This window comes from Nerophis lumbriciformis, linkage group LG32 (genome assembly GCF_033978685.3).
Source record: "Nerophis lumbriciformis linkage group LG32, RoL_Nlum_v2.1, whole genome shotgun sequence".
Taxonomy (NCBI): Eukaryota; Metazoa; Chordata; class Actinopteri; order Syngnathiformes; family Syngnathidae; genus Nerophis; species Nerophis lumbriciformis.
The window spans coordinates 4,060,633-4,084,695 of NC_084579.2; the positions used below are offsets into that span (position 1 = coordinate 4,060,633).

Genomic DNA, 24,063 nt, shown 5'->3' on the forward strand with positions numbered 1-24,063 from the left:
CAGTTAAACCAATTGGGAAATATATATACATAGTTAAATGTTGTTACCCACATACGAAAAACGAGCAGGCACCTGCAGCATATGCCACAACAGAAGAAAAAAAAAAGAGATGGACACTTTTACGGAGCGGAGAAGGGACGCCTCGCCGGGGTCCGGGACCGAGGCCCCTTCCCCCGAGAGGGCCCCACCGGGAGCCGTAGCTGAGGCGATCCGCGAGAAGGGCCCGACGCACGTCCAGGGTCACCACCGCGCCCACCGCACCGACACCCCGCCTCGTCCGCCTTCGCCGCGGCCGGCGTCACGCGCAGCAGGTAAGCAGCTTACCTGCCCGCCACCCCCGTGGCCGGGGGCTCGTAACAGGGGTCACTCCGCGCGCTCCGCCCGCGCAGCTTACCTGCCCGCCACCCCTGTTGCCGGGGGCGCGTAACAGGGGTCACTCCGCGCGCAGTGCGCTCACGAAAGGGGTGGGGCTCACCCTGGTTGATATAGACAGCAGGACGGTGGCCATGGAAGTCGGAACCCGCTAAGGAGTGTGTAACAACCCACCTGCCGAATCAACTAGCCCTGAAAATGGATGGCGCTGGAGCGTCGGGCCCATACCCGGCCGTCGCCGGCAGCGAGACGCGCTTGGAGGTGCGCTCAGCGCGGCTCCCATATGATTGCGCACTGGTGTGCGTCTGGGTCGTGACAGCGTGGCACGCGAATGTCTGTGCTGCGTTGGATCAGTCTCCTTTCTTTAACAGGCAAAAGCTTTATAATCTCACTAATGCCTTGCATCGTCTATATTAGATATATAACAACGGGCGGGTGCAGGCGGGTGCGGTTCTGATCAAATGTTACATCGGGTGGATGGCGGATGGTTGACGACTTTCTGATGCGGTTGCGGATGAAATAATTGCCTATCCGCGCATCTCTAATATATATATATATATATATATATATATATATATATATATATATATATATATATATATATATATATATATATATATATATATATATATATATAAGAAATACTTGACGTTCAGTGAATTCTATATATATATATATATATATATATATATATATATATATATATATATATATATATATATATATATATATATATATATATATTTTATTATATATTTATTTTATTATATATATACATATTATATATATATATATAAAATAAATACTTGAATTTCAGTGTTCATTTATTTACACATATACACACACATAACACTCATCTACTCATTGTTGAGTTAAGGGTTGAATTGTCCATCCTTGTTCTATTCTCTGTCACTATTTTTCGAACCATGCTGAACACCCTCTCTGATGATGCATTGCTGTGTGGCACGCACAAAAGTGCTTTCATCAAATGCACTAGATGGCAGTATTGTCCTGTTTAAGAGTGTCACAACATTGCTGTTTACGGCAGACGAACTGCTTTACGGTATACAAAAAAGTGACTGCTGTTGTTGTGTGTTGTTGCCGCGCTGGGAGGACGTTAATGAAACTGCCTGATAATAAACCCACATAGGAAACCAAGAACTCGCCCTCCATCATTCTACAGTTATAACGTCATTGGGCAGGTACGCTTTTTTATATTGTGGAGGACCTGAGTCCGCCTGAATTTCGGGAGATTTTCGGGAGAAAATTTGTCCCGGGAGGTTTTCGGGAGAGGCGCTGAATTTCGGGAGTCTCCCGGAAAATCCGGGAGGGTTGGCAAGTATGTATTAAGAATCAGGCATGGGATTTGAACTTAATGAAAAAGACTGAGAATAAGCCGGTGGTCTGGAGGCCGGTGGTCTGGGGGTGGTCTGTCCAACTCTTTCGTCATCATTTGGGATGTCTGTTATGATTTCTGTCAGGTTCAAACACCAAACTACAGTATCTATTAAACAAGACAAGAAGCAAAGGAATCAAACAGAGACAGGATTCAATTGAGCTCATGAGGAGAAACGTCTGGGGCTGCGTAAGCTAAAGGCTCCCACCATGCTCTGAAGGCACTCCTCCTTTATTTGGGCATTTTCTGATTACATTGTGCAACTGCTCCTAAGGGGAGGGGGTTCGTAAACAGTTCAAAGAAAAGGTGCCTGGAGCGGTGTTAGGTTTTCCCCCTTTCTGCTTTGTAGACCTCGGGTCATGACAAGGTCTTCCTGTGGCTGTCCAATAGATCAAAGAAACCGACACCTCCACGTCGCATCCCATCGCACGGAGTGGAGTTTTACAAGCGGTAGGCCTTTCGCTTGATAAGATCAAAGACTGCTTTTGTCTTCTCGCAGGACAACCCGAACTCATGGGAACACAAGTGGTGTGATAACTTGTATACAATTATTCTGACAATTTCCCTTCCTGGTTCCATGACCCGCCCTATCTTGCCTCTGATTGGCCTGTCCCTTATGTTCATACTTGCCAACCCTCCCGGATTTTCCGGGAGACTCCCGAAATTCAGCGCCTCTCCCGAAAACCTCCCGGGACACATTTTCTCCCGAAAATCTCTGGAAATTCAGGCGGACCTGAGTCCGCTTTCCCACAATATAAAGAACGTCTACAGTAAAGCAGTCCGTCTGCCGTAAACAGCAATGTTGTGACACTCTTAAACAGGACAATACTGCCATCTAGTGCATTTGATGAAAGCACTTTTGTGCGTGCCACACAGCAATGCATCATCAGAGAGGGTGTTCAGTATGGTTAGAAAGATAGTGACAGAGAATAGAACAAGGATGGACAATTCAACCCATAACTCAACAATGAGTAGATGAGTGTTATGTGTGTGTATATGTGTAAATAAATAAACACTGAAATTCAAGTATTTCTTTTATTTATATATATATATCAGAGGGGTTAGTGCATCTGCCTCGCAATACAAAGGTCCTGAGTAGTCTTGGGTTCAATCCCGGGCTCGGGATCTTTCTGTGTGGAGTTTGCATGTCCTCCCCGTGACTGCGTGGGTTCCCTCCGGGTACTCCTGCTTCCTCCCACCTCCAAAGACATGCACCTGGGGATAGGTTGATTGGCAACACTATATTGGCCCTAGTGTGTGAATGTGAGTGTGAATGTTGTCTGTCTATCTGTGTTGGCCCTGCGATGAGGTGGCGACTTGTCCAGGGTGTACCCCGCCTTCCGCCCGATTGTAGCTGAGATAGGCTCCAGCGCCCCCCGCGACCCCAAAGGGAATAAGCGGTAGAAAATGGATGGATATATATATATATATATATATATATATATATATATATAATTAACTGAAAGTCAATTATTTCTTATATATATTTTATATATATATATATATATATATATATCAATCCATCCATTTTCTACCGCGTATTCCCTTCGGGGTCGCGGGGATATATATATACGGTATATATATATATATATATGGATGTGTGGGAAAAAATCACAAGACTACTTCATCTCTACAGGCCTGTTTCATGAGGGGTTCCCTCAATCATCAGGAGATCTCCTGATGATTGAGGGAACCCCTCATGAAACAGGCCTGTAGAGATGAAGTAGTCTTGTGATTTTTTTCCCACACATACATATATTGCGCTCTACCACGGTATCGAGCACAATTTTTTGGATAATCTTATTAAGACATATATATATATATATATATATATATATATATATACATATATATGAAATACTTGACTTGGTGAATTCTAGCTGTAAATATACTCCTCCCCTCTTAACCACGCCCCCGCCCCAACCACGCCCCCTGCACCAACCCCCCGAAATTGGAGGTCTCAAGGATGGCAAGTATGCTTATGTTTTGCCCTAATCTTTACCAATCGTGACTCATCATAGTAAACCAACCAACCAATCATGGATATTCTTATACGTAAACCAACCAATCATCATTGATGTTTCCCGTATATGTTGTCCCCTGCCCGTGGAGTTGCTTCGCTACATAGCTTCCATTTTTAAGTTTTATTTTTAAAGGAAAACTGTATTTTTGATCACTGGATGATCAAAAACCGTACTTATTACGGGAAAACCGTAGTTGGTATGGCAAAGAGACACACCAAGATTTTAACACACATTATAGGTTGGAAAAAACGAAAAAAAATTTAAATTTATTTTTAGAGATAGAAAAAGCGGATTGGGAGAGTGGCCGTGCCAGCAACCTGAGGGTTCCTGGTTCGATCCCCACCTTCTACCAACCTCGTCACGTCCGTTGTGTCCTTGAGCAAGACACTTCACCCCTTGCTCCTGATGGCTGCTGGTTAGCGCCTTGCATGGCAGCTCCCGCCATCAGTGTGTGAATGTGTGTGTGAATGTGTCAAGACTTGGTCCTGGGTGTGTGCTTTTCCAGGATGCTACGGAAAGTTGGCACGGGCGAGACGGGAATGAAGGTACATGATTTATTTATTAACTATAAATACAAAAAAAAGGATCAAACAAAAAGCGCGCACAGTGGCGGAGAATAAACTATGAACAATTAAACAAAACTTGCAAACTATGGCTTGAATAAAGAAAACTTACTTGGCATGGACAAAAAAGGAGCAGCGTGAACATGGACATGAAAAAATGGACAGAGCATAAATGTGGTGTGAGGTCGTCAGGACGAACAACAGAAAATGAATGAACTTAAATACTTATGGACATGATTAACAACAGGTGCGTGACTCAAAACAGGTGCGTGACATGACAGGTGAAACTAATGGGTAACTATGGTGACAAAACAAAACAAAAGTGCACAAAAAGTCCAAAAATAAAACCTGATCACACAGACATGACAGAATGGGTGAATGTGGAAATAGTGTCAAAGCGCTTTGAGTACCTTGAAGGTAGAAAAGCGCTATACAAGTATAACCCATTTACCATTTCCGGCTATAGACGGAAAAAATCACATGCCTGTAAGAATACTGTATTTTGCATCGTATAGCACAGCAGTCCAGAGGTGGGACCAAGTCATTATTTTGCAAGTCACAAGTAAGTCTCAAGTCTTTGCCCTCAAGTCCGAGTCAAGTCCCGAGTCAAGACAGGCAAGCCCCGAGTCAAGTCCAAAGTCAAGACTGGAAAGTCTCAAGTCAAGTCCTAAGTCCTGCATTTTGAGTTTCGAGTCCTTTCAAGTCCTTTCAAGTCCTTTTAACCACAGACTAATATATTAACACAGATTGTGTATGCTTTTCAAACGCTGTATTTATTTATTAAAACAAGTGCATTTTAAATTGCAGGAAAGAAAATTGTGCTGACATTGCACTTTATAATAGCACTATTAACCAGTCATTTTAAACATTAACTCATTCCTTTACAGAACAAACACATTGAAAAATAAAGTGCAAATGTACTTATTTGTACAAAAGTGTTAACATTGAAAAAACATGACATATACGTGAACATAACAAAAAAGTTGTACTTTTTATATGTCAGGGCCCTATGCTGCATTGCATTTGCAAAAGACCAAATTAGCCAAGAGTCTGTCAGTCATTTGTGCACAATGGGGGCGTAGTATGATGCCACCATGGCTGAAAACTCGCTCCACTGGAGCACTGGAGGCAGGCACTGCCAAGACTCTCATGGCCACTCGGAACAGTGAAGGAAGAGTCTTCATGTTCAATGCCCAGAACAAAAGGGGGGAGAGAGTTTGTTTGGGTTGGTGCACTACTTGTAAGTGTATATTGTGTTTTTTATGTTGATTTAATAAAAAAGAAAAAAATGTTTTTTTCTTGTGCGGCCCGATACCAATCGATCCACGGACCAGTGGTCCCCAACCACCGCGCCCCGGTGGTTGGGGACCACTGAGGTAAACAACCAACAGTATGTCAGAAAGCTAGCTAAAACGGTACACATATTCATAATATAGTATACATTTTAACTGACCTTTATTTTACTATTTTTGTCTTTTTTTAGGTGGCTAAAATACGCGGTGCTGCTGACCGCCGTTTAACGTTACGTGTGATATATTGACTAACGTAACCCTGCTTAAAAAAATCACTGAACAAAAAGTATGAATAAGGTAGTGAACTGCAACAGATTCCCGTGTTTGCAATAACGTTATAACGTTAGCAGTGAGTTTACAGCCTCACTGATTTAACTACACAGCAAATAAAAGTCACGTTACTTAGCCAATAAACGTTATCTTACATTCAAAACTTACCGTTCTTTGTGCAACTTCAAATGCCGGACGAAGTTGGAAGTTGTTGAATTTTCGAACCGCATGTGTTGCATACTGCAAACCGTTTTGTGTTGACCACCTCGTAATTTTTATACCCAAACAAAATTATTTTAGGTATCATTTTTTGTTCACTGGCGTGTGGTTTGGACATGTCTTCTTCGTTGGTTGTCCTGCAAATTTGATTGGATGAATGCTGTGTGATGAAAACAAAGTAGATCTAATTTGATTGGCTGTTGTACTGAGAGCACACCAGCTGACACACGCAACGCTGATAGACAAGTACACAATGAAAAATACGGAGCGCTCCCGAATAACTTTTTCATCTTTGGGTTTTGGGGAAAGTAGCAAGTCATGTCAAGTCATGTCAATTCAAAAGGCTCAAGTCCAAGTGAAGTCACAAGTCATTGATGTTAAAGTCTAAGTCGAGTTGCAAGTCTTTCTACATTTTGTCAAGTCGAGTCTAAAGTCATCAAATTCATGACTCGAGTCTGACTCGAGTCCAAGTCATGTGACTCGAGTCCACACCTCTGCAGCAGTCCCTCCATGCGGTGAAACCATGTGTCCTAGTGGCTGTCAACAGCATTACATCAGTGCTGTGACAGGTCTAATTAAGTCCATTTTGATGGCTTAAAGTTTTTACTTAATGTATTCTTTATTGTCCAGTAAATTCAAGCGTGAACTCAAACACTTTGAGAGATGAAATGGACAAAAGAGTTCAGAAGTAGTTTATTTTGAACATGCTGACAAGTTACATCAAAATCCCAATTATTTACAATTCACAGTTCAACATGTTGGAAAGGGAGCATGGGAATAAAGCTGCACATTTTCAAGCATTCATCAGCCCTAAAACATGACCCAGGACCACTTTTGGTTCCACAACCCAAACCAGATTCAATCATCAGTTTTGAACATTGTCAACTCTAATAATAAGACGGTGTTAAAGCGTACAAACACCAGCACACAATTGTGCTTACATACATAAAATAGTTCAGGACACATTCAGCTCGTCTTTTGCCGCAGCCCGACTAGTCACCAGAAGGTCTTTAAAGGAAACAAGGAGCACGTCAGTCCAGGGGTCGCGTCTCACCGTGTGTCCTTGTGTACTCCTCGGCGTTCCTCATGAACAGATCTCGGTTTTCCGTGTACTCGTTGGCCAAGTCCGCCCTCAGGGGACGTTCGGGTTGCGGGACATTCACCAGGGAGATGAGACACTGGATGACTGCCACACACACACACACACACACACACACACACACACACACACACACACACACACACACACACACACACACGCACACACGTCAGCATCATGTTGAGAAAAACTAAAGTAGACATTGGAAAGTTTCATTAGCTGAAGTACTCTGTGAAATGCAAAATGTAATTATTATAAAATTAAATGTAAATGCAATTTAAAATTGTATGTAATATGAAATTAAATGTAAAATTACATTAAAAATCACATTTAAAATTTAATATAAAATTAAATGTAAAATGTAAGATTAAATGTGAATTTAAATAGAAAAAGAATAAAACATGTACAACTAGATGAGGCAATTCCTCAAGGAATTGCGTGTGAATGCTCCAATGCTGAAATTGAACTGAAATCCTGGAATTTTTTTTTTTTAGAATTGTTGAACTAGACCACACAATTTCCCCAAACAGGCTGAACATTTTGAAGTTGGAACAGTTTGAATCAGATGAAAAATGTGGGAGTTGTGGAACTTTGAAGAATGTCCCATTGATTTCAATGGGGATTTCGGGAAAAGCGGGAATTTTTTTGAAAATGGTAAAAAACTTGAATGGTCTGAATTGAATTGAAATGGTTGGTGTTGGAATTTTTCAAATTGGTCGAGAAATGTTGAAGTAGAAACGTTTTTAATTGAGAAATGGTATCACGGAATTCCTGGAATTTCAGGAAACCCGGGAATTTCTTTGTTTTTTTTTGTCCTGATTAAGAGGAATGTTTTGATGGTGGAACGGTTGAAATGCGTTAAAAAATGTGGAAGGAGTAGTCGCCAGAAAAAAGGGTGGAAATAGGGCTTTGGAAAACCAGGAATTCTGGAAAATCCTGGAATTTTTTTTTTAACTTGGAAAAAGGGTAATTTGAAATCCCAGGATGGTGGAATATGTTGAAGGTGGAATGGTTTGAATCGGTTGAAAAATGTGGGAATGGTGAATCAGATGAAAAATGTGAGAGTTGTGGAACTTTGAAGAATGTCCCTTTGATTTCAATGGGAATTTCGGGAAAAGCGGGATTTTTTTTGAAAATGGTAAAAAACTTGAATGGTCTAAATTGAGTGGAAATGGTTGGTGTTGGAATTTTTCAAATTGGTCGAGAAATGTTGAAGTAGAAACGTTTTTAATTGAGAAATGGTATCACGGAATTCCTGGAATTTCAGGAAACCCGGGAATTTCTTTGTTTTTTTTGGTCCTGATTAAGAGGAATGTTTTGATGGTGGAACGGTTGAAATGCGTTGAAAAATGTGGATGGAGTAGTCGCCAGAAAAAAGGGTGGAAATAGGGCTTTGGAAAACCAGGAATTCTGGAAAATCCTGGAATTTTTTTTTTTTACTTGGAAAAAGGGTAGTTTGAAATTCCAGGATGGTGGAATATGTTGAAGGTGGAATGGTTTGAATCGGTTGAAAAATGTGGTAATGGTAGAAGTTTGAAAAAAATGGCCAATTCATTTTGAATGGGAAAAATATCCCAGAAAACCTGGAATTCTGGGAAATCTGGGAATTTGTCAAGGGAAAGCCCGCCATTCCCGAATAGGCCGAACAGTTTGAAGTTGGAACAGTTTGAATCAGATGAAAAACGTGGGAGTTGTGGAACTTTGAAGAATGTCCCATTGATTTCAATGGAAATTTCGGGAAAAGCGGGAATTTTTTTGAAAATGGTAAAAAAACTTGAATGGTCTAAATTGAGTTGAAATGGTTGGTGTTGGAATTTTTCAAATTGGTCGAGAAATGTTGAAGTAGAAACGTTTTTAATTGAGAAATGGTATCACGGAATTCCTGGAATTTCAGGAAACCCGAGAATTTCTTTGGGTTTTTTTGTCCTGATTAAGAGGAATGTTTTGACTGTGGAACGGTTGAAATGCGTTGAAAAATGTGGAAGAAGTAGTCGCCAGAAAAAAGGGTGGAAATAGGGCTTTGGAAAACCAGGAATTCTGGAAAATTTTGGAATTTTTTTTAACTTGGAAAAAGGGTAGTTTGAAATTCCAGGATGGTGGAACATGTTGAAGGTGGAATGGTTTGAATCGGTTGAAAAATGTGGGAATGGTGCAAGTTTGAAAAAAAATGGCCAATTCATTTTGAATGGGAAAAATATCCCAGAAAACCTGGAATTCTGGGAAATCTGGGAATTTGTCAAGGGAAAGCCCGCCATTCCCGAATAGGCTGAACAGTTTGAAGTTGGAACGGTTTGAATCAGATGAAAAATGTGGGAGTTGTGGAACTTTGAAGAACGTCCCATTGATTTCAATGGGAATTTCGGGAAAAGCGGGAATTTTTTTGAAAATGGTAAAAAACTTGAATGGTCTAAATTGAGTTGAAATGGTTGGTGTTGGAATTTTTCAAATTGGTCGAGAAATGTTGAAGTAGAAACGTTTTTAATTGAGAAATGGTATCACGGAATTCCTGGAATTTCAGGAAACCCGGGAATTTCTTAATTTTTTTTGTCCTGATTAAGAGGAATGTTTTGACGGTGGAACGGTTGAAATGCGTTGAAAAATGTGGAAGGAGTAGTCGCCAGAAAAAAGGGTGGAAATAGGGCTTTGGAAAACCAGGAATTCTGGAAAATTTTGGAATTTTTTTTTAACTTGGAAAAAGGGTAATTTGAAATTCCAGGATGGTGGAATATGTTGAAGGTGGAATGGTTTGAATCGGTTGAAAAATGTGGGAATGGTGAATCAGATGAAAAATGTGAGAGTTGTGGAACTTTGAAGAATGTCCCATTGATTTCAATGGGAATTTTGGGAAAAGCGGGAATTTTTTGGAAAATGGTAAAATACTTGAATGGTCTAAATTGAGTTGGAATGGTTGGTGTTGGAATTTTTCAAATTGGTCGAGAAATGTTGAAGTAGTAACGTTTTTAAGTGAGAAATGGTATCACGGAATTCCTGGAATTTCAGGAAACCCGGGAATTTCTTTGTTTTTTTGGTCCTGATTAAGAAGAATGTTTTGACGGTGGAACGGTTGAAATGCGTTGAAAAATGTGGAAGGAGTAGTCGCCAGAAAAAAGGGTGGAAATAGGGCTTTGGAAAACCAGGAATTCTGGAAAACTCTGGAATTTTTTTGAACTTGGAAAAAGGGTAATTTGAAATTCCAGGATGGTGGAACATGTTGAAGGTGGAATGGTTTGAATCGGTTGAAAAATGTGGGAATGGTAGAAGTTTGAAAAAAATGGCCAATTCATTTTGAATGGGAAAAATATCCCAGAAAACCTGGAATTCTGGGAAATCTGGGAATTTGTCAAGGGAAAGCCCGCCATTCCCGAATTGGCTGAACAGTTTGAAGTTGGAACAGTTTGAATCAGATGAAAAACGTGGGAGTTGTGGAACTTTGAAGAATGTCCCATTGATTTCAATGGGAAAAGCGGGAATATTTTTGAAAATGGTAAAAAACTTGAATGGTCTAAATTGAATTGAAATGGTTGGTGTTGGAATTTTTCAAATTGGTCGAGAAATGTTGAAGTACAAACGTTTTTAATTGAGAAATGGTATCACGGAATTCCTGGAATTTCAGGAAACCCGGGAATTTCTTTGTTTTTTTTTGTCCTGATTAAGAGGAATGTTTTGACGGTGGAACGGTTGAAATGCGTTGAAAAATGTGGAAGAAGTAGTCGCCAGAAAAAAGGGTGGAAATAGGGCTTTGGAAAACCAGGAATTCTGGAAAATTCTGGAATTTTTTTGAACTTGGAAAAAGGGTAATTTGAAATTCCAGGATGGTGGAATATGTTGAAGGTGGAATGGTTTGAATCGGTTGAAAAATGTGGGAATGGTAGAAGTTTAAAAAAAATGGCCAATTTATTTTGAATGGGAAAAATATCCCAGAAAACCTGGAATTCTGGGAAATCTGGGAATTTGTCAAGGGAAAGCCCGCCATTAACCGAATAGGCTGAACAGTTTGAAGTTGGAACAGTTTGAATCAGATGAAAAACGTGGGAGTTGTGGAACTTTGAAGAATGTCCCATTGATTTCAATGGGAATTTCGGGAAAAGCGGGAATTGTTTTGAAAATGGTAAAAAACTTGAATGGTCTAAAAGTTGAAATGGTTGGTGTTGGAATTTTTCAAATTGGTCGAGAAATGTTGAAGTAGAAACGTTTTTAATTGAGAAATGGTGTCACGGAATTCCTGGAATTTCAGGAAACCCGGGAATTTCTTAATTTTTTTTGTCCTGATTAAGAGGAATGTTTTGACGGTGGAACGGTTGAAATGCGTTGAAAAATGTGGAAGAAGTAGTCGCCAGAAAAAAGGGGGGAAATAGGGCTTTGGAAAACCAGGAATTCTGGAAAATCCTGGAATTTTTTTTTTACTTGGAAAAAGGGTAGTTTGAAATTCCAGGATGGTGGAATATGTTGAAGGTGGGATGGTTTGAATCGGTTGAAAAATGTGGGAATGGTGGAAGTTTGAAAAAAATGGCCAATTCATTTTGAATGGGAAAAATTTCCCAGAAAACCTGGAATTCTGGGAAATCTGGGGAATTTGTCAAGGGAAAGCCCGCCATTCCCGAATAGGCTGAACAGTTTGAAGTTGGAACGGTTTGAATCAGATGAAAAACGTGGGAAATGTGGAACTTTGAAGAACGTCCCATTGATTTCAATGGGAATTTCGGAAAAAGCGGGAATTTTTTTGAAAATGGTAAAAAAAAACTTGAATGGTCTAAATTGAATTGAAATGGTTGGTGTTGGAACTTTTCAAATTGGTCGAGAAATGTTGAAGTAGAAACGTTTTTAATTGAGAAATGGTATCACGGAATTCCTGGAATTTCAGGAAACCCGGGAATTTCGTTGTTTTTTTTTGTCCTGATTAAGAGGAATGTTTTGACGGCGGAACGGTTGAAATGCGTTGAAAAATGTGGAAGGAGTAGTCGCCAGAAAAAAGGGTGGAAATAGGGCTTTGGAAAACCAGGAATTCTGGAAAATTTTGGAATTTTTTTTAACTTGGAAAAAGGGTAATTTGAAATTCCAGGATGGTGGAACATGTTGAAGGTGGAATGGTTTGAATCGGTTGAAAAATGTGGGAATGGTAGAAGTTTGAAAAAAAATGGCCAATTCATTTTGAATGGGAAAAATTTCCCAGAAAACCTGGAATTCTGGGAAATCTGGGAATTTGTCAAGGGAAAGCCCGCCATTCCCGAATAGGCTGAACAGTTTGAAGTTAGAACGGTTTGAATCAGATGAAAAACGTGGGAGTTGTGGAACTTTGAAGAATGTCCCATTGATTTCAATGGGAATATCGGGAAAAGCGGGAATATTTTTGAAAATGGTAAAAAACTTGAATGGTCTAAATTGAGTTGAAATGGTTGGTGTTGGAATTTTTCAAATTGGTCGAGAAATGTTGAAGTAGAAACGTTTTTAATTGAGAAATGGTATCACGTAATTCCTGGAATTTCAGGAAACCCGGGAATTTCTTTGTTTTTTTTGTCCTGATTAAGAGGAATGTTTTGACGGTGGAACGGTTGAAATGCGTTGAAAAATGTGGAAGAAGTAGTCGCCAGAAAAAAGGGTGGAAATAGGGCTTTGGAAAACCAGGAATTCTGGAAAATCCTGGAATTTTTTTTTACTTGGAAAAAGGGTAATTTGAAATTCCAGGATAGTGGAATATGTTGAAGGTGGAATGGTTTGAATCGGTTGAAAAATGTGGTAATGGTAGAAGTTTGAAAAAAATGGCCAATTCATTTTGAATGGGAAAAATATCCCAGAAAACCTGGAATTCTGGGAAATCTGGGAATTTGTCAAGGGAAAGCCCGCCATTCCCGAATAGGCCGAACAGTTTGAAGTTGGAACGGTTTGAATCAGATGAAAAACGTGGGAGTTGTGGAACTTTGAAGAATGTCCCATTGATTTCAATGGGAATTTCGGGAAAAGCGGGAATATTTTTGAAAATGGTAAAAAACTTGAATGGTCTAAATTGAATTGAAATGGTTGGTGTTGGAATTTTTCAAATTGGTCGAGAAATGTTGAAGTAGAAATGTTTTTAATTGAGAAATGGTGTCACGGAATTCCTGGAATTTCAGGAAACCCGGGAATTTCTTTGTTTTTTTTGTCCTGATTAAGAGGAATGTTTTGACGGTGGAACGGTTGAAATGCGTTGAAAAATGTGGAAGAAGTAGTCGCCAGATAAAAGGGTGGAAATAGGGCTTTGGAAAACCAGGAATTCTGGAAAATCCTGGAATTTTTTTTTTTACTTGGAAAAAGGGTAGTTTGAAATTCCAGGATGGTGGAATATGTTGAAGGTGGAATGGTTTGAATCGGTTGAAAAATGTGGGAATGGTGGAAGTTTGAAAAAAATGGCCAATTCATTTTGAATGGGAAAAATATCCCGGAAAACCTGGAATTCTGGGAAATCTGGGAATTTGTCAAGGGAAAGCCCGCCATTCCCGAATAGGCTGAACAGTTTGAAGTTGGAACGGTTTGAATCAGATGAAAAACGTGGGAGTTGTGGAACTTTGAAGAATGTCCCATTGATTTCAATGGGAATTTCGGGAAAAGCGGGAATATTTTTGAAAATGGTAAAAAACTTGAATGGTCTAAATTGAATTGAAATGGTTGGTGTTGGAATTTTTCAAATTGGTCGAGAAATGTTGAAGTAGAAACGTTTTTAATTGAGAAATGGTATCACGGAATTCCTGGAATTTCAGGAAACCCGGGAAGTTTTTTTTGTCCTGATTAAGAGGAATGTTTTGACGGTGGAACGGTTGAAATGCGTTGAAAAATGTGGAAGGAGTAGTCGCCAGAAAAAAGGGTGGAAATAGGGCTTTGGAAAATTCTGGAAAAATCCTGGAATTTTTTTTAACTTGGAAAAAGGGTCATTTGAAATTCCAGGATGGTGGAATATGTTGAAGGTGGAATGGTTTGAATCGGTTGAAAAATGTGGGAATGGTAGAAGTTTGAAAAAAATGGCCAATTCATTTTGAATGGGAAAAATATCCCAGAAAACCCGGAATTCTGGGAAATCTGGGAATTTGTCAAGGGAAAGCCCGCCATTCCCGAATAGGCTGAACAGTTTGAAGTTGGAACAGTTTGAATCAGATGAAAAACGTGGGAGTTGTGGAACTTTGAAGAATGTCCCATTGATTTCAATGGGAATTTCGGGAAAAGCGGGAATATTTTTGGAAATGGTAAAAAACTTGAATGATCTAAATTGAATTGAAATGGTCGGTGTTGGAATTTTTCAAATTGGTCGAGAAATGTTGAAGTAGAAACGTTTTTAACTGAGAAATGGTATCACGGAATTCCTGGAATTTCAGGAAACCCGGGAATTTCTTTGTTTTTTTTGTCCTGATTAAGAGGAATGTTTTGACGGTGGAACGGTTGAAATGCGTTGAAAAATGTGGAAGGAGTAGTCGCCAGAAAAAAGGGTGGAAATAGGGCTTTGGAAAATTCTGGAAAAATCCTGGAATTTTTTTGAACTTGGAAAAAGGGTAATTTGAAATTCCAGGATGGTGGAATATGTTGAAGGTGGAATGGTTTGAAACGGTTGAAAAATGTGGGAATGGTAGAAATTTGAAAAAAATGGCCAATTCATTTTGAATGGGAAAAATATCCCAGAAAACCTGGAATTCTGGGAAATCTGGGAATTTGTCAAGGGAAAGCCCGCCATTCCCGAATAGTCTGAACAGTTTGAAGTTGGAACGGTTTGAATCAGATGAAAAACGTGGGAGTTGTGGAACTTTGAAGAATGTCCCATTGATTTCAATGGGAATTTCGGGAAAAGCGGGAATTGTTTTGAAAATGGTAAAAAAAACTTGAATGGTCTAAATTGAGTTGAAATGGTTGGTGTTGGAATTTTTCAAATTGGTCGAGAAATGTTGAAGTAGAAACGTTTTTAATTGAGAAATGGTATCACGGAATTCCTGGAATTTCAGGAAACCCGGGAATTTCTTAATTTTTTTTGTCCTGATTAAGAGGAATGTTTTGACGGTGGAACGGTTGAAATGCGTTGAAGGAGTAGTCGCCAGAAAAAAGGGTGGAAATAGGGCTTTGGAAAACCAGGAATTCTGGAAAATTCTGGAATTTTTTTGAACTTGGAAAAAGGGTAATTTGAAATTCCAGGATGGTGGAATATGTTGAAGGTGGAATGGTTTGAATCGGTTGAAAAATGTGGGAATGGTGGAAGTCTGAAAAAAATGGCCAATTCATTTTGAATGGGAAAAATATCCCAGAAAACCTGGAATTCTGGGAAATCTGGGAATTTGTCAAGGGAAAGCCCGCCATTCCCGAATAGGCTGAACAGTTTGAAGTTGGAACAGTTTGAATCAGATGAAAAATGTGGGAGTTGTGGAACTTTGAAGATTGTCCCATTGATTTCAATGGGAAAAGCGGGAATATTTTTGAAAATGGTAAAAAACTTGAATGGTCTAAATTGAGTTGAAATGGTTGGTGTTGGAATTTTTCAAATTGGTCGAGAAATGTTGAAGTAGAAACGTTTTTAATTGAGAAATGGTATCACGGAATTCCTTGAATTTCAGGAAACCCGGGAATTTCTTTATTTTTTTTGTCCTGATTAAGAGGAATGTTTTGACGGTGGAACGGTTGAAATGCGTTGAAAAATGTGGAAGAAGTAGTCGCCAAAAAAAAGGGTGGAAATAGGGCTTTGGAAAACGAGGAATTCTGGAAAATTCTGGAATTTTTTTGAGCTTGGAAAAAGGGTAATTTGAAATTCCAGGATGGTGGAATATGTTGAAGGTGGACTGGTTTGCATCGGTTGAAAAATGTGGGAATGGTAGAAGTTTGAAAAAAATGGCCAATTCATTTTGAATGGGAAACATTTTGCAGAAAACCTGGAATTCTGGGAAATCTGGGAATTTGTCAAGGGAAAGCCCGCCATTCCCGAATAGGCTGAACAGTTTGAAGTTGGAACTGTTTGAATCAGATGAAAAACGTGGGAGTTGTGGAACTTTGAAGAATGTCCCATTGATTTCAATGGGAATTTCGGGAAAAGCGGGAATTTTTTTGAAAATGGTAAAAAACTTGAATGGTCTAAATTGAGTTGAAATGGTTGGTGTTGGAATTTTTCAAATTGGTCGAGAAATGTTGAAGTAGAAACGTTTTTAATTGAGAAATGGTATCACGGAATTCCTGGAATTTCAGGAAACCCGGGAATTTCTTAATTTTTTTTGTCCTGATTAAGAGGAATGTTTTGACGGTGGAACGGTTGAAATGCGTTGAAAAATGTGGAAGGAGTAGTCGCCAGAAAAAAGGGTGGAAATAGGGCTTTGGAAAACCAGGAATTCTGGAAAATTTTGGATTTTTTTTTAACTTGGAAAAAGGGTAGTTTGAAATTCCAGGATGGTGGAATATGTTGAAGGTGGAATGGTTTGAATCGGTTGAAAAATGTGGGAATGGTAGAAGTTTGAAAAAAATGGCCAATTCATTTTGAATGGGAAAAATATCCCAGAAAACCTGGAATTCTGGGAAATCTGGGAATTTGTCAAGGGAAAGGCCGCCATTTCCGAATAGGCCGAACAGTTTGAAGTTGGAACGGTTCGAATCGGGTGAAAAATGTGGATGGTAGAGCGCGCCAAAATCTGTAGAAGTTGAATAAATAGATGGATTTTGGTGTAGAAGAGTATATATGTGAATGTTTTGGAGCATTCACACAATTCAATATAAAATGGAAAGTAAAGTGAAGTATAAAATGAACTTAAATGTCAAATAAATCAAGTCTGATGTTGGCCTGCCTTGAGCGGTCCTGGTGGCAGGCTTCCAGTTCTCGATGCTGATTATGCCGAGACACACGCCGCCCTTCTCGTCCACGTTGGGATGGTAGATTTTGGTCTTGAAGGTGATCCTGGGGGGCTTGAAGGGGTACTCTGTGGGGAAGATGATTTCCACCCGGAAGGCTCCTTTGTCATAGGGGGGGCTTTCCTTACCAGGAGTTCATCCACACAAGCAGAACATTATTATTACAACTAGGGCTCGTTCTCCAGGTCAGGGGTGTCCAAAGTTTAGCCTGGGGGCCATTTGTGGCCCTCAGCTTTTTGTGTAAATTATTTTTCTGATAGGCTCCAGCATCCCCCGCGACCCCAAAAGGGACAAGCGGTAGAAAATGGATGGATGGATGTTTTTTCTTCAAATATACAGGTAAAAGCCAGTACATTAGAATATTTTGAAAAACTTGATTTATTTCGGTAATTGCATTCAAAAGGTGTAACTTGTACATTATATTTATTCATTGCACACAGACTGATGCATTCAAATGTTTATTTCATTTAATTTTGATGATTTGAAGTGGCAACAAATGAAAATCCAAAATTCCGTGTGTCACAAAATTAGAATGTTGTGTAAGGCTAATACAAAAAAGAGATTTTTTAGAAATGTTGGCCAACTGAAAAGTATGAAAATGAAAAATATGAGCATGTACAATACTCAATACTTGGTTGGAGCTCCTTTTGCCTCAATTACTGCGTTAATGCGGCGTGGCATGGAGTCGATGAGTTTCTGGCACTGCTCAGGTGTTATGAGAGCCCAGGTTGCTCTGATAGTGGCCTTCAACTCTTCTGCGTTTTTGGGTCTGGCATTCTGCATCTTCCTTTTCACAATACCCCACAGATTTTCTATGGGGCTAAGGTCAGGGGAGTTGGCGGGCCAATTTAGAACAGAAATACCATGGTCCGTAAACCAGGCACGGGTAGATTTTGCGCTGTGTGCAGGCGCCAAGTCCTGTTGGAACTTGAAATCTCCATCTCCATAGAGCAGGTCAGCAGCAGGAAGCATGAAGTGCTCTAAAACTTGCTGGTAGACGGCTGCGTTGACCCTGGATCTCAGGAAACAGAGTGGACCGACACCAGCTGGACTGCTGCTGAGTGGTCCAAAGTCATGTTTTCTGACGAAAGCAAATTTTGCATTTCCTTTGGAAATCGAGGTCCCAGAGTCTGGAGGAAGACAGGAGGGGCACAGGATCCACGTTGCCTGAAGTCTAGTGTAAAGTTTCCACCATCAGTGATGGTTTGGGGTGCCATGTCATCTGCTGGTGTCGGTCCACTATGTTTCCTGAGATCCAGGGTCAACGCAGCCGTCTACCAGCAAGTTTTAGAGCACTTCATGCTTCCTGCTGCTGACCTGCTCTATGGAGATGGAGATTTCAAGTTCCAACAGGACTTGGCGCCTGCACACAGCGCAAAATCTACCCGTGCCTGGTTTACGGACCATGGTATTTCTGTTCTAAATTGGCCCGCCAACTCCCCTGACCTTAGCCCCATAGAAAATCTGTGGGGTATTGTGAAAAGGAAGATGCAGAATGCCAGACCCAAAAACGCAAAAGAGTTGAAGGCCACTATCAGAGCAACCTGGGCTCTCATAACACCTGAGCAGTGCCAGAAACTCATCCACTCCATGCCATGCCGCATTAACGCAGTAATTGAGGCAAAAGGAGCTCCAACCAAGTATTGAGTATTGTACATGCTCATATTTTTCATTTTCATACTTTTCAGTTGGCTAAACATTTCTAAAAATCCCTTTTTTGTATTAGCCTTAAGTAATATTCTAATTTTGTGACACACGGAATTTGGGATTTTCATTTGTTGCCACTTCAAATCATCAAAATTAAATGAAATAAACATTTGAATGCATCAGTCTGTGTGCAATGAATAAATATAATGTACAAGTTACACCTTTTGAATGCAATTACTGAAATAAATCAAGTTTTTCAAAATATTCTAATTTACTGGCTTTTACCTGTATACAAGCGTTAATCTTGAGTTACATTTGATTGTTTTTAAAGTGTTTTAATTGGGCCCTGTGGGTGGAAGAAGTGTGGACACCCCAGCTCGAGACGGAAACATGTCTTCTAGTAAAGCAGAGTTCCTCACTTACAGGAACAATGAGTCCTTGCCAGTTCAAAATGTTTGCATCGTCCACTTCTATGTTGCGAAACTGTTTGAATCCAGAATTGTGGATTTCCTCAAGCTCCTAAAAAGAACATTTTATCATCACCTTGCATCAAGAAATTGTTAATACTATTAACATGTTGAGTAAACAGCAAGACACGATGTAATGTCATCCCTACACTTGCTTATATGCAGAGGTGGGTAGTAACGCGCTACATTTACTCCGTTACATCTACTTGAGTAACTTTTGGGATAAATTGTACTTCTAAGAGTAGTTTTAATGCAACATACTTTTACTTTTACTTGAGTATATTTATAGAGAAGAAACGCTACTTTTACTCCGCTACTTTTATCTACATTCAGCTCGCTACTCGCTACTAATTTTTATCGATCTGTTAATGCACACTTTGTTTGTTTTGGTCCGTCATAGTGCCTGTGTTTCAACAAATACAGTCACTGGTGACGTTTACTCCGTTCCACCAATCAGATGCAGTCACTGGTGACGTTGGACCAATCAAACAGAGCCAGGCGGTCACATGACCTGACTTAAACAAGTTGAAAAACTTATTGGGGTGTTACCATTTAGTGGTCAATTGTACGGAATATGTACTGTACTGTGCAATCTACTAATAAAAGTTTCAATCAATCAATCAAAAGTGTGAAGGAAAAAAGACCCTTTTTTATTTCAACCGTACATCCCGTCAAAAGCCTAAAGACTGACTGCACAGTTCCTGTCTTCACAATAAAAGTGCCACTCCATCGCGCCTGCACTTTCAAAACAAGAGTCTCCGAAAGCCAGCGCAAACAAGCTAGCAAGCTACGGAGTTCGCCGCCAATGTATTTCTTGTAAAGTGTATAAAAACGGATATGGAAGCTGGACAAATAAGATGCCAAAAACCAACCACTTTCATGTGGTATTAGACAGAAAGGAGGAACTTTTTTTCTCCTCCATTTGAAATCGTGGACGCTATCAGCACTACTGTCTGATTACAATCAATGCAAGTCATCAGAATCAGGTAATACACCAACTTATATTCTTGTCTTCATGAAAGAAAGGAATCTATATGTGTTAAACATGCATGTATATTCATTAAAACACCTTTAACATGTAAACAAAAACGGCAAAATAAATAAATATAAATTATATACTGTATATATATATATATGTGTATATATATATATATATATATATATGTATATATATTTAAATGTGTGTGTATATATATATATATATATATATATATATATATATATATATATATATGTGTGTATATATATATGTGTGTATGTGTATATATATATATATATATATATATATATATATATATGTGTGTGTATATATATATATATATATATATATATATATATATATGTGTGTGTGTATATATATATATATATATATATATATATATATATATATATATATATATATATGTGTGTGTATATATATATATATATATATATATATATATATATATATATATATGATATGTGTGTGTATGTTACTCATCAGTTACTCAGTACTTGAGTAGTTTTTTCACAACATACTTTTTACTTTTACTCAAGTAAATATTTGGGTGACTACTCCTTACTTTTACTTGAGTAATAAATCTCTAAAGTAACAGTACTCTTACTTGAGTACAATTTCTGGCTACTCTACCCACCTCTGCTTATATGTGCTATATTCTATTCACATTACGTTTGTATAACCAGCAATACATTCCATTATTCATTTTGAGCTCACCAGCAATCTTCTCTTTAGATCTTAAAAAAAAATCCCATTGTCATTCACTGTCAATGTGTGGATGAATGAAATCATACAGTGCATCGGAAAAGTATTTATGGCTTTTTCCAGATTTTATTATGTTACAGCCTTATTCCAAAATGGAATCTATAAATCCTCAAAATTCTACATACAATATCCAATATATCAGGGGTGTCCAAACTACGGCCCGCGGGCCATATGCGGCCCAACGGCATCTTCAATTTGGCCTGCGAGACGTTATGAGTGTTATAAGGAATTTGGCCGCAGGGAGATTTCAATTCATTTTAAAAGTCAATGGACATGTCGCTGCTGTGTCGCCATCTTGTGGACAAAATGTGTACTTCAGGTCTATGAGCACTTATCATGCATCTAATGATACCAATATACTTATATGACCCAATGCAAACCTAGTTTCCCTGGTTGTGGTGCCCAAGAGGAAAAAAATCTAACCAACCCAAAATACCAACAGACCTGGTCACACATGACATAATACAACACAATTTGTGGATGTTATAAAAGAAAAAACCTCCATGTCCCATTAAAAAAAAAAAATCAGAATTACACCCATTTAAATCCATTAAAAGCATGATGGAAAAATGCGAAACACTATCACCATTCTTATCTATGTTTGGCGTATTTTAGCTGCTTGATATTTCTGATTGATTACAAAACTTTAAGGAGGTTGTCACAGAAGTAAACAAGGTAGGAGTCCAACTTTCACATTCTCTTAATATCCAATTATATTCATTATTAATGTACACACACACACATTATATATATATATATATATATATATATATATATATATATATATATATATATATATATATATTGATTGATTGAAACTTTTATTAGTAGATTGCAAAGTACAGTACATATTCTGTGCAATTGACCACTAAATGGTAACACCCGAATAAGTTTTTCAACTTGTTTAAGTTGGGGTCCACGTTAATCAATTCATGGTAAATGGTAAATGGTATATATATATATATATATATATATATATATATATATATATATATATATATATATATTAGAGATGCGCGGATAGGCAATTATTTCATCCGCAACCGCATCAGAAAGTCGTCAACCATCCGCCATCCACCCGGTCTAACATTTAATCAGAACCGCACCCGCCCGTTGTTATATATCTAATATAGACGATGCAAGGCATTAGTGAGGTTATAAAGCTTTTGCCTGTTAAAGAAAGGAGACTGATCCAATGCAGCACAGACATTCGCGTGCCACGCTGTCACGGCCCAGACGCACACCAGTGCGCAATCATATGGGAGCCGCGCTGAGCGCACCTCCAAGCTCCAGCGCCATCCATTTTCAGGGCTAGTTGATTCGGCAGGTGGGTTGTTACACACTCCTTAGCGGGTTCCGACGTCCATGGCCACCGTCCTGCTGTCTATATCAACCAGGGTGAGCCCCACCCCTTTCGTGAGCGCACTGCGCACGGAGTGACCCCTGTTACGCGCCCCCAGCAACAGGGGTGGCGGGCAGGTAAGCTGCGCGGGCGGAGCGCGCTGAGTGACCCCTGTTACGAGCCCCCGGCCACGGGGGTGGCGGGCAGGTAAGCTGCTTACCTGCTGCGCGTGACGCCGGCCGCGGCGAAGGCGGACGAGGCGGGGTGTCGGTGCGGTGGGCGCGGTGGTGACCCTGGACGTGCGTCGGGCCCTTCTCACGGATCGCCTTAGCTACGGCTCCCGGTGGGGCCCTCTCGGGGGAAGGGGCCTCGGTCCCGGACCCCGGCGAGGCGTCCCTTCTCCGCTCCGTAAAAGTGTCCATCTCTTTTCTTTTTTTTTCTTCTGTTGTGGCATATGCAGCAGGTGCCCGCTCGTTTTTCGTATGTGGGTAACAACATTTAACTATGTATATATATTTCCCAATTGGTTTAACTGCCACCCGCCTGAATCTATTTAAAATCTAATTTTTTTTAATTTCATCCGCCCGATCCGCGGATAATCCGAGGACTCCGCGGTTGTGCCCGCAAACCGCACATCTCTAATATATATATACATATATATATATATATATATGTATATACACATATATGTATATATATATATATATATATATATATATATATATATATATATATATATATATATATATATATATATGTATATATATATATATATATATACACACATATATGTATATATATATATATATATATATATATATATATATATATATATATATATATATATATATATATATATATATATATATATATATATATATATATATATATATATACAAGCTTATGGCATCGTATTCAAAAAGACTTGAGGCTGGAATTGCTGCCAAAGCTGCATCAACAAAGTATTAAGCAAAGGAAGTGAATACTTATGTTCATGTGATTTTTTTTATCTATTTATACATTTCCAAAATAAAACAAATACAACTTTTCGCATTGTTATTATGGGGTATTGTCTGTAGAATTTCGAGGATAAAAAAATGTTTTTATTCCATTTTGGAATAAGGCTGCAACATAACAAAATGTGGAAAAAGCATCTTTCCGGATGCACTGTAACTTACTCAAATCACACATTAGTATCATTCATTGTAGTATTTGTTGACTTATATATTGTTTTTTACAAACACAGCCTTTAACATGTGGTGGTGCAAGTATCTATGATAATATTACTTCATAATTTACCTTGCTTAGTCTTCTGGTTGAAATCATATTGACAGTGTACAGTAGTTTGTTGTTGTTGTTCTGTGCTCTTCTTCGACGAACTCTGCGTCGTGTTGAGTCAGCGCCCCCTGTGGACGGGAGGTGTGACGTTTACACGGCGGGTCATAAACACTGCTTGTTGAAAATGGAATAAAGGCAAACGCGTCATATTTCTGTATACACTAATTTGCGTCATAAAACGTCCATTTTAAAAATTAACAACACTTGTGTGTGTATACGGGCTACGTACATACACATTTTAATATGTTTTTGATTGATTTGAGTTGAGTTTTCTTTACCTCACGTTAGCTATTAAAAATGCTGTTTGACTCCCAAGTGCCGGCGGGGGGTCTTGCTGGTGGTTCCAGTGGCCGGCGAGGAGGTTCGAGAGGCGGGCTGACTTCCTTCTGTGATCCACAGGTCTGTTCAAGATGGCCGCCCGAGTGTAGACTTCAG

The 24,063-nt window shown here is 39.2% G+C and overlaps 2 protein-coding genes across 2 annotated transcripts in view; one reads left to right on the top strand and one right to left on the bottom strand.

Annotated features, from left to right (window-relative positions):
- Nucleotides 1-6,814: 6,814 nt before the first annotated feature.
- Nucleotides 6,815-24,054, bottom strand: ube2l3a (ubiquitin-conjugating enzyme E2L 3a). Its single transcript, XM_061927408.2, has 5 exons — nucleotides 23,907-24,054; nucleotides 23,590-23,696; nucleotides 19,143-19,238; nucleotides 17,009-17,195; nucleotides 6,815-7,322 (listed from the first exon to the last, which is right to left on the bottom strand). Exons 2-5 carry the CDS (start codon nucleotides 23,614-23,616, stop codon nucleotides 7,168-7,170), a joined length of 465 nt encoding a protein of 154 aa, XP_061783392.1. The 5' UTR covers nucleotides 23,617-23,696; nucleotides 23,907-24,054; the 3' UTR covers nucleotides 6,815-7,167.
- zfyve16 (zinc finger, FYVE domain containing 16) overlaps nucleotides 23,815-24,063 on the top strand; it is a 41,827-nt gene continuing 41,578 nt past the window's right edge. Inside the window, exon 1 of the mRNA XM_061927348.1 lies at nucleotides 23,815-24,027. The gene's annotated coding sequence lies outside the window, so the exon portion shown is untranslated. The remainder of the gene's footprint in view (nucleotides 24,028-24,063) is intronic.